This window comes from Micropterus dolomieu, linkage group LG01, assembly GCF_021292245.1.
Source record: "Micropterus dolomieu isolate WLL.071019.BEF.003 ecotype Adirondacks linkage group LG01, ASM2129224v1, whole genome shotgun sequence".
NCBI classification, from domain to species: Eukaryota; Metazoa; Chordata; class Actinopteri; order Centrarchiformes; family Centrarchidae; genus Micropterus; species Micropterus dolomieu.
In genome coordinates this window covers 12,791,714-12,803,090 of record NC_060150.1, presented here as the reverse complement: position 1 = coordinate 12,803,090, position 11,377 = coordinate 12,791,714, and the positions used below count along the sequence as shown (strand labels likewise).

The 11,377-nt window shown below is 38.3% G+C and overlaps 1 protein-coding gene across 1 annotated transcript; it reads right to left on the bottom strand.

The window, feature by feature from the left end:
• Positions 1 to 364: 364 nt before the first annotated feature.
• Positions 365 to 9,473, bottom strand: arpc2 (actin related protein 2/3 complex, subunit 2). Its single transcript, XM_046060566.1, has 10 exons — positions 9,261 to 9,473; positions 7,679 to 7,713; positions 6,796 to 6,908; positions 5,449 to 5,494; positions 5,021 to 5,207; positions 4,677 to 4,770; positions 3,493 to 3,619; positions 3,296 to 3,396; positions 2,166 to 2,266; positions 365 to 850 (listed from the first exon to the last, which is right to left on the bottom strand). Exons 1-10 carry the CDS (start codon positions 9,332 to 9,334, stop codon positions 829 to 831), a joined length of 900 nt encoding a protein of 299 aa, XP_045916522.1. The 5' UTR covers positions 9,335 to 9,473; the 3' UTR covers positions 365 to 828.
• Positions 9,474 to 11,377: the final 1,904 nt, after the last annotated feature.

Sequence of the window (11,377 nt, the reverse complement as noted above, 5' to 3'; positions counted from 1 at the left end):
CAGGATCATATAATCCTTAAACTGATTTACGGATTAAACACTGGACTTGCATGGCAACAGTAAAAGCTAGAAAGCTTACAAATAAGTTATAATAAAACATCTTTTAAGAGCCTTTAAATCAAATAAGAAACAAGACTACCTTTGAGTTTCCAGTATAGGTTACAGGTCAGTTATGGGATCTCTTAATTTTTTTAAAGTCTCTGATATTGTCAAATGAAATAAATAAATATGAAGAAAATTTATAGAAATATTCTGCAAAGTCTGAAACAAAAATATTCTGTGTGGATTGTTAAAATTCTGGGAAAACAGTAAACATAAGTGGTTGTACAAGAGGCACAAAGTCAGCACACACTGCTACCAGAGATGCTTTTTTGTAAGAGTGATTTATTTATTTATTTTTAATGACAATGGTCATGACGACATGAAAGCACAGAGAGGGAGGGAGGGGGGATTGAAATCATCCGACACATGGATATTGCATGGTGAGGGTTGAGGGGCAAGCAAGAGTACCAAATGGAGTAAAAGATATCGTATCAAAAATTTCAATTTTTTCATATATATATTTATATAGGACTAATAATTCTCTTTAACTATGCAAAGCAAGGAATGCCCTTTTTACATTTATCTTGAGCCGTGGCTTTCCCTAAGTAGAGCCAAAATTATTATTCATAAAAAAAAAAAAAAAAATAGAAAGACTGGACACGTTTTTGGGGTTTGGGCGGGGGCATTAAGAGGCATCCTGGAGTCCTGTCCGATGTGGCGTAGAGTCTCAGTTTAGCGCATTTGGGCGTGTCCATAGGGTTTGGGATTTTTCTGGTTGGGGTGGCCTCAACGTGAGAAGGTCTTTCCACTGAAAAATCAAACAAAGACATATTAGACACCACACAAAGGACATAATTTAACAGGTTATGGTATTTCCTGGTATACACACAGCTCAAACCATTCAGGAGATACTACATCATGTTGCAACATCTAAATTTAGTGGCTGCTTTAACTACATGTAAAAATGATCTTTTAGAGGAATTGATTGACATATTGGGAAATACGCCTAATTGCTTTCTGGTTGAGAGTTAGTTGAGAAGATGTATCCCACTGATGACTGACAGGCTGTTGAAACTTGCTGTACATTCTTATTTCTCTTTCTCTTGTATGTAATTGTTTTGGCACACTGAGAGCTACTGAAATATTCCTTTTGTTACAAAAATATTTGGCAGTTAAACATTGTAGTGATACTGAAAGGTGTAAGACGTTTGCCTCAAAGGGATTCTTCAATCGACCAAATAATTAAAACAATATATTGCTCTGCTTTCTTTGATACTTTTTTTATCTCAATTTGACACCATAACCAAACAGAAGACCTTATCAGCATTCTTGCCTAGACTTGTTAGTGACAATATTATTCTATTTCATTTTCATATTCCTAACAATTTCTTGGCTGGCAGCATTTTTTTGTACCTTGTAATCAAACCCAAGATTCATGTATAATGTTTCTCCCACTTTGAAACTCAGGAACATGGCAGCTATCTTTCCCTACTTATTCCAGTTACACATTAACCACATAACAAAGACTTTCTGTGCTCCACAGTATGTGCAACTGTTTGGAGGTTTTAGCAAAGAGAAGATCTGTAGAAATTCATTCCTGACTCACTTCAAACAATGGCGGCGGCACACATGGCCACACACCTCAAAAACACAGACATACGGCTGCAGCTGACTAAAAAAGACAGTGGAAAAATGATCCTATCTTAGAAAAGGTAGAGGTAGTGTATGTCAAAGCTGAATCCGGTTGTACATTTTGTCTGAAATGAAGTCCCACAGCAATGATTCCTGAACATTACAGCCTTCATTTAAGATCTGAATAGTGAAACAGGCAGAGAGGAAGCTTAAAATATTGCAATTAATAACCTGTACAATAAAATCAAATCTGCTAAATTAAGCTTGAAGAAAGAAACAGTAGGTTTAAAATCGTGTTTATGGCATCAAAAAAAATACCACTTTGACAGTAGAATCAGAGACTCAGAAATGTCAATTTTATCCTAAACTTTGGCCGTTACCTTGTTCTTCTTACATGAATGTACTGGACCAGTACAGACCTTTGCACAAACGGTGACTACATATCAGAGCGGTGGTTTAGACACCAGAGGAGAAATGCAGAGGCTACTTACGACATGGTCTTCATCTCTTTCTTCTCGGCGTCGGGTCGAGCACGGTTCAGCACCTTGAGGAAGTCTGACGTCTTGGCCCTCATACGTGTGTGAATGTAGGCCTGCGAAAGAAAAAGCGCTACGTATGAGGGGATTCTCACCATGTCATACCTTGTATCTTTCATCTAATCTTGGAATGAATATTTAGAGATATGCTCTATTTGTTTTCTTTGGAAGTGTCGCAATTGTTTAATTACCTAAATAAATAAATGAATATAGGATGTCGACATTTTGTGTCAGGTGCAGTATCTTGAACACTGCGTGCAGCAGAGACAGGGCCAATATTGAACAGTTGTTTTGACAGTGTATAATTTCCTGTTTGTCAAGTGTAACCCAACTACAATTTTCCATCCATCCATCTGCCATGCCTTCAAGGCAAACCTTTAGAAGAGTATGTCATTTTGTGTGTAATGCACGCACGAACACACACAAAAAACAAAAAACCTGTATGATCACTTCAGGTGACAGAGCAAGTCGTCGCCAGGTAGGGCCTTCGTTCTCACCTATGGCTGGACTTTCTATTATAAATAGACCCTGAAATAATAGACGGAACATACTAATACAAAGGAGGACTTTATGGCTTGTTTGTAGCCTGTGATTAAATCAGCTTGTAATGGATGTTCAACAGGTGTTTCTTTAATATTCATTTAGTTATGGATCTTCATGCTCAATTATGTATCATCTAACAAACAAAACAATACCAAAAATAAAAAACAAGCATTTCTTACCAACTCCAGAACCCACTGGAACTTGTGCTTAACTAAAATTGCATGAGTGGGTCACATCTAAAAACCCTCATTTGAATATCAGGAAATAAAATGGTTTGTTCCTGTTGTGCTGTTGCTCGGAAGGCTCTATATGAGAAGTTTGTGAGTCAGACAACTATTTTAGTCATTTAGTCAACTCATTTAAACTAAATTCTGGGGAGCTGTTCTTCAGCCCTTCATTAAGAGGGTGATAAAACACTGTTTGTAGGTAACATCTTAAGATCCATCTCTATTTCAAAGAGTCTTAAAGGCAAACTTGCCCTGACCCTACAGATTCTTTTTTCCTTGAAAGAATCCACTGGACTCTAGTTAAGCTGAACTGACCTTGGAGCACTTTATGTGGTAGTGCAGATAGTCCCTGAAGGTGTGGATGAGGTTGATGGTGTTGTCTCTGGCATTGGCATTGGTGTGACGTGGGAACAGGACTAAAAACATGAACAAAGTGCATATACATCAGAATCAATTACCATTGTAATGTAGCTGCAAAACAGGCAAAGCAGTTTCAGCCAACAGGTACTGACCAAAGGTGATGTATCCAATGTTGTCCCCGACAGCGGCGTCCGTGTCCTTCAGCTCCAGTGGGGGCTCCCTGTGGCTGAACAGCACCTGTGGGGCTGTGTGGCTGGCTCGCCGACCCTCTTTGAACTCCTACACGCAGAACAAGCAAGTGTACAGTACCAGAGGGCTACTTCTTTATTCATTTTAAGTTGCAGTAAAATACAACATAAGAGGTACAGTACAGTCAATTACCTAATTACTCTTCTTAAAAAGACAAAACAAACCCCATGCAATTCCAGGTCACAAATATATATATTATATCTGAAAAGTGTGAGTTTTAGTTGCTATAGTCCTCTAAAGAAAATACTTGGGGACGTTAGCTTAATTAAAAAATGTTAGCTTAACAGCAAAGAAGAAAATTTGGTCAATGTCAAAATATTTTTAATCAATCAAAATCAAGAGTGATGAATGATTTCTCCCTTTATTCATAAGTGACTATGTCACTCAAGGTTAGCTTGTTAACTACTTGTTTATTTAGTTTGCTACAGGCTGCTAGAGCTAATGTAATCTTAGAAGGTTAGCTAGGCTAAGTAGCTAACTTAAATAAACTAGTATATAAATAGGCCGCATATCTTTTTCAGATAACAGTGAGAATACTAATGTTTTTAATGAATTAAATAAAAAAGGGATGAATGACTTTTCCCTTTATTCATGCGTGACTAGGTTTATCTCAAGATTAGCTTGTTAGTTACTACGCTTATTTAGCATATCTACAGACTGCTAGAGCTACTGTAATCTAAACCTAACCAAAATAAACTAGCATATAAAATGTATATGCTAGTTTATTTTGGTTAGGTTTAAGATTTGTGATTTGCGGCCTGTCTATTTATATTATAAATAGACAGGCCATTTATATTATAAATAGACAGAACAAAAAACTCCCAATATGCCAACTTGGGAGTGTTTAAACATTATTTAGCTAACCTTGTGTATCAACAGCTAAATTAGCTATTTTTAAATTGTTCTTCATGAGTGAAACCAGATAGAAATTAATGGTGAGTAGTTCCAATGACCGAAAGAGAGTTCATACTCTGCCAGCCATTTTGACACTGGTTAGTTGACACATTTATTAGTTGTTTTTTTTTGCCAAATGAGAGTTATTGGAGCTGTGAAAAATTCCTGATATGTCTGACTCCGAGTAACACACCTGCATGAAGACTTTGCCAATGATGACGTCATCGTCGTCTTTGAACACTGTGCTGAACACCACCGTCACTCTGTCTTTCTTGGCCTCCACATACCTGAGAAGACATGAGACATGTCAGAGGTTTAGGAGGTCCAGAGAAATTAGGCTTATCACAAAAATGAAAGCATAATATATTTATGTTAACGCCGTGTATATATGTAAGACCTACTACAACCCAGTCTGAGATTTTAGACCCATTTATAGACATAAGCCACATAAGGAATTACACCATTTGATTAGAGCTCTTTCCTTCTGCCATTATAATAAATGTGAAACTGAAAGCTTTAAAAGTCTCCCCCACATACATGGACTCATCGTCTCTGTAATGGACCACAGCTCTCTGCTCGCCCTCTTTGCCCTCTTCCTGGAACTTGAAGTACTTTTCAAACACTGAGGCGAAACAGTTCCTCTTGAGCATCCCCGCCTGGTGGACAACCTCATCTTTATTGGCTGGTAGTGCGTCCAGATCGTAGAGGAGGGACACATTATAGCCTGGGAGTGATGAAAGTAACAAAATTATACAAAATCTACAACGAGTAATGGCTAATTGTTAGCCACTACATTTAATTTCAATGTTTTAAAGTGTGACACACTAATGTCTAAAGCTCAGAATCTCCTGTTGGTACAGGGATCTTAAAACTGATCTGATGTCAGCGGTCTAACAAGCAATAACTCAAAGGTAGGCTTTGTCAGTGAGTTCTAAAAGGAGATCAGTAACTTTTTGAGAACTTACCAGCCTCTGTTGAAACCAGGAAATTCCCATAGACCCTCTTCAGCAGCTGAAATTAAAAATATGATTTTTATTTGTATCGCACGTCTCTATATACCGTATTCAAAAGTTGCACTTCACAGAAAGACCATGACACAAAGACCAAAAAAAAAAAAATGAATATGAACTTCAAAGCAAAAGGTCTCAGGAAAGACAATGTACTACATAAAAGAGAGCATGGACAAAAATTAGATAAAGACTTAAGATTATGTATATTTTGCAAGACCAAACTGATGTTGCTACTTTTAACCTGAAATAGAGAATAGGTCCCAAGAGTTAAGGAGATTGGTCATTATGTCCTTTCTTTTTATTAAAAGAATACTTAAAAATGATTACTTTCAAAGCCATCCTTTGATTTCAAAACTTCAGTGAATTTCATTGCCTGAAGGAATCCTCTGAGACTAATCAGGTGGTTTAAAAGACAAGAGGAAACTAGAAATAAATGTCAACACCAATAAAAGCAGAGAAAGAAACAACAAAAGACTTTGGCATGAAGGTGGCGTGTACACCTGGAGGGTAGAATGACATAATGGATACAAGCATATGCAAATTTAACTCCGGTATGGCAATAATGTACCACCAGAAGTCCACAAAAGAATGGTGTCTTTTAATCTAAGCAGCACTTTAGAAATGCCAAATATGTTAAATAAAGAACAGAAAATGTGCGAGAATAAACAAGCCCTTTGACAAAAAAACACTCCCTCCCCTTTTCACAGGCTGAATAACTGAACTGTTTAACCATTTACTTATCCCTCTGCTCTTGAGTTTTAGGGAAGAAGGAGGGAGGTCGCTGGACGTCAGCCAAGAAATTCATACACAGTGGCTGTTGCTCGCAGTCAGCACACTTCCTCGCCTGGGGTGAGTCACACAAACTCACTTCCTGTTTCTACCAAAGGCCTAAGCAGCTGCTTTCTTCCTTACATGGCAACACAACTCTCATGGTAGAGGTGCGTGTGAGTGCGTAGACACCAATCACAATCTCACTCTGCTTTCTTTGATACTTTTTTATCTCAATTTGACATCAAAACCAAACAGAAGACCTTATCAGCATTCTTGCCTAGACTTGTTAGTGACAATGTTTTTGTATTATTGCAGCTGTGCATATTTAAACACCTGCTGTTTGACAAAGTATACCGTGGATGCAACCGCTGACCTCTAAGGGACTATTTTAACACCAGAGGAACAGTGCGTCACAAAACCACTACTGCCTTTTTAGAAAACACTTAAAGTCAAGTTACCTAAAAAAAGCAAGACCATTTCATTTCTTGAAATACGATAACTTCATGATTTTTGTACAACTGTGTGTCATACCTCGTCAGCGCCATGCTCCTGCAGCTCCTTGTAGAACTTCAGGGAGATGCTGACCATCACTTTGGTCTTGTCCCCATTGGGGTTGGAGATGTGGTACAAGACACCATCGAAATCTGCAGCACAGATAAACAGTTTTAAAGCCTGCAGGTGATGAATGAGGGACAAGTTCCTAACCTTTTGCTTCTGTTAACTTGACAGACTTTGTACTTTGGACAAATGTGCCGTCTTAATTAGTAACCCCAATTCATGCCGGTAAATAGGATTATTTCAGTCAATTTCACATGTGAGATGCAACATTTTGTGTCATCTAGCAGCGTTTACTGGCAGGGCTGAACATGTGCAACAGGTTAATTGCCTAATAGGAAAATAACTTGTTTAATGAAGGCAGCACGCCAAGATAAAAAAAAATGAGCAACACCTCCAGCAATACAAGACTTCAAAACAGTCACAGTGATGAAAAACTTTTTTTTCAACAAGGCTGTTTGCAACAAACTGTGTGGTCGGATCCAGACTTTAAAATAAACAACATACAGTATACGGTAGAGCTGCAATGATTAATAGTCAACTATTAAATTAATTGCCAACAATTTTGATAATTGATTAATGGGTTTGAGTATTTTTTTAAGATATAGGACAGTATTTTCTGGTTACATTACTCCTCATTGACAGTTTGGGTTGTGGACAAAACAAGACATTTGAGTATGTCATCTTCGGCTTTGGGAAACACTGATTGACCTTTTTCACCATTGTCCAGCATTTTATAGACCAAACAACTAATCGATTAAAACAAGAAAAAAATCCAGATTAATCGACAATGAAAATAATTGTTAGTTGCAGCCCTACTGTACAGCCAGGTGTTCGATAAAATACCATATAATCTCACCTGCAAACGTAACATCAACGGCCTCTGGCTTGGTTCTGCAAGGAGACAATTACATTATAAGATAAATGAGGCATAAAAGAGGAAGCCCTCCAATTCACATATGATTTATAGCATGAAGAGCAATTTGAACAGTAACATGACACATAGAAGTGCTGATATCATGAATCAAGTAGTTGTAGTACTGTTTAAACTTTTTCAATCAAACATGCCAATCATTCCCTATATCCAGCTTCTGAACTGTAACAGTAGATTTAACATCTTTTGGTTGTGCACTGTTTGTCGGACAAAACATACTTTGTAAAAAGGCTTCAGGAAAGCCTGATGGGAATTCTGAACTGTTTTCTGATATTTCTAGACTAAACAATTGATCAAGAATTTAATCTAATTAAATCACTCATGAAAATAGATGCAGGTCTAGATGCAACATCACCAACAAAACATAATGTGAGTGAAGAGAGAAAACCACTATTTCAGTGTCACTATGACATAATCAGTTTACCTGGTGAAAACACAAACTGGAATCTTTATGCTCTGATTTCAAGCTAAAAACAGCCATTTCTTCTGCCCAAAATCCTTGGAAAAACACCTTGATAATACAGTCTTTTCATAAACCAGAAAAACACTGTTTCGGCCATGCACAATAGTAAATGAATACTTTTGCAGGTGGGTTGCAGCAGCTTGTGCAAGCTGGATACTGCAGCTGGCTGTGCACAGGGCACAGACTTGACTCAGCTTGACTACAGGAATGCGGAAGCTGGAAAGAGGGGCGATGGTTAGCTAACAAGTAGCCGCTAACTGCTTCTATGGTGCCTTGGAAAGCATATAATGGCCTTTATTAAGTGGAATCCCCAACCTAAATATCATGTAATCAGCCCTATGTTGTTACACCGCGGTTAATGACTAATGACTTGGGCAAAGGACTTGAAAGACCTGTTGTCTTGACAGACATGTTGTCTCAAAAACTGTACTCCTTAAGAAAAAGGATTTCACTTGCAGTGAATCCTGGATTACCCTAATAGTTAATGTTGATAACTCTTTAACAAGTGGCCAGTCGAGTAGTCGTTTGTGCTCATAATATCAGGATATAAGCGTAACCTCTGTCAATTACAAGGCAGCTAGCCACAAACACCAGCAGTACTGCGGTCGGCTAGCTGCTAGCATTTTTTTTTTTTCCTGCAACCTCGTAAAGCGTTTAAAAATATTTTACTTGGTTAATATTTGGGCAGTTGAAGCACAATAATGTAAAATATGTTGTTAATTTACTTCAACGGACTCTGTCAGAACAGGCAGGGGGAGATCAAATTAACTGGGGTAACATATTCTGGCAGTCACTGACCGTGCAGACACACCCCAGCTTTAGGCGAACCAGTCACGACGGAGCAGCAAGCTAATTCACTGAGAGTGTGTTTTAGCCTTTTTATAAAATAAGACTACCTAGCTAACTTGTGCAAAGCTGCAAACGTTTACCCGCTGCATTCGAAAACCCCCATTGCTTCATTAAATGCAACCATCATCTTCAGTAAAAGGGGAAGCTAGCTGTCGTTAGCATCAGTGCTAGCCAGGTGTAACAATGATTTCTCACCCGTTGGATGCGCCGTCGAACTTCAACGACAGCGTCTCTTCTATAATGCGATTATTGATTTCTAACAGGATCATCGCCGCGGACGCCGGTGTCGAGGAAAAAGGGGGGAATGATCGGTACTATTTGGTGGAATAAACCTCTTTGTGTCCAAGTCTGCAAATTTTTCCTCCCTTGACAGACCAAACCGCTTCCGTCGAGGCTCCTTCCGCCTGCCACTTCCGCGTATTTTACACTCAGGACCTCATAAAATGAGGATGTCCACAATGTTGCCTGGAATAAATTCGTAATGACAATATCTGATAATTGAGGCGGGTTGGATGAAAGAAACCAGTCTGTTTACTATACAACCACACTTCCTTCCTTATCTAGATCATTTATTACCTTGAAATGTCATTAATCAGTGCACATGCTCTTAATTGAAGGTATATTGCTTCTTGACAAAACGCCTTACAAAGAAGCTCAATCCAGGTAAACAAATAAAAATAATGTCCTTTCACTTAATTATTGTAATAGGGTTTATATTAACAGAACTATACTTATAGTTAGAAGTTATTTGTGTTCTATTGCCCCAGTGCTACCAGGGACCACTCGCACAGAATTTCTTATCCAAAGCGACTTACATTTGAGGAACAGCATACAAGCATCAACAGAGCATCAATACAGCACGAGATCTACAACTGACAATACATACTAGTAAGAGCTAATAGCACGTATGGCATCAATGGGGTTAGGGGTTAGAGGTGTTAAAAGAGAATGTGTTCTCGGGAGAGAGGAGTTTCGAGAGCTTCTTGAAGTTAGAGATGGACGCCGCTGCTCTGATGGCATGTGGTAGCTCCTTCCACCATCGTGGTGTCACAATAATTTAGATATCTGTAATTTAATATTTACCGTAGTAAGTATGTCATAGACATCACATCAGCAAGGTTGAATTACCGTTTTAGCAAAGTGGGCATTGGCCTCAGTAATTTTGGTAATTTGATTAACTGCAGATGTTGTCAGGGAAATTTGCACAAATAAAGTGCATTAGTACATGTTCTGTACAAATTATTCACCCATTAGATAAATGTGTCGGTTCACTGATAGTTACTATGACTGAATTTGGGATGCCGTCGAGTCCTGTCTGATAACAGGAAATTGCCCACAGCAAAAACAGTATGCAAAACATGAAGCCACATCTGATTTCCTTGCATCTTTTCAATAGTCATGGTTTATTACAACTGTTTTAACGTTATTAAGATGACAAATTTTTCGTGTGTTGTTCTTTTCTAACATGGTAAATATGCACTGTTGCAATTGTTTCTATATGAAACTTGGAAAAATAGTCTCTGGAATAGGCTGGATTTTGCATGTCAGTCACCTCTTCTTGTGAAACCCAACTGAAAGTTTAAAGCCTTTAGGCATAATATAGATATCTGTAATTTAATATTTAGTTTGTCATAGACATGACATCAGCAATTGCCCCAGTGCCCCCCCTAGACGCCCCCAAGATACCTAGGGACCACAAAAGCCCTGGTTTCACTCGCGCTTGGTTTTTGGTTATTACATTAACTGCCAGGAAATTGCCCACAGCAACAAAACAGTATGCAAATCATGAAGAGACATGATTTCCTTGCATCTTTTCAACAGTCACGGTTTTCCCTGGAAGGTCAGCAATGTGGTCAAATGTCATTCCAAAGAACTGCTGTCTGTTACCCAGCTGCTGCTGTAGCCCTCTACCCCAGCCTAACCGGTTTTGCCAAATGGGATCATTTTCTTTTTTAAATCTCATCTCAGATATTTTCTACTCATTGTCATTGAAGGGGTTTAAAGGAAAACAAGACTCCTATCAACATGACCTCCTTCCAGAGTTCAGGTAAGGCATTTGGTAAGTACAATAGGCCTCATGATCATACATTTTATCTGATTTAGGGATAGACAAAAGTCCCAATTCTTTCCTTTAAGGACTAGTAAAACTAAATATTGACGCCAGTCTAATTACAAGGTCTGTCAAAAATTGTCAGTAAGGGCGGGCTATTAACACCAAAACAACACAGGGTGGTTTGACTGCTATTCATATAATTTTGAGCTTAGGTTCAGTGGTTTCATGACAGAAGAAGCTCAATAATGTCACAAAGAAA

Excerpts from the sequence above, each read along its gene's own strand:
- arpc2 (XM_046060566.1), bottom strand. The coding sequence starts at position 9,334 with ATGATCCTGTTAGAAATCAATAATCGCATTATAGAAGAGACGCTGTCG. Across the intron at positions 5,495-6,795 it reads AGGAGCATGGCGCTGACGAG|CTGCTGAAGAGGGTCTATGG; the intron begins GTATGACACACA and ends TTTTAATTTCAG. Across the intron at positions 3,397-3,492 it reads CATTGGATACATCACCTTTG|TCCTGTTCCCACGTCACACC; the intron begins GTCAGTACCTGT and ends TCATGTTTTTAG.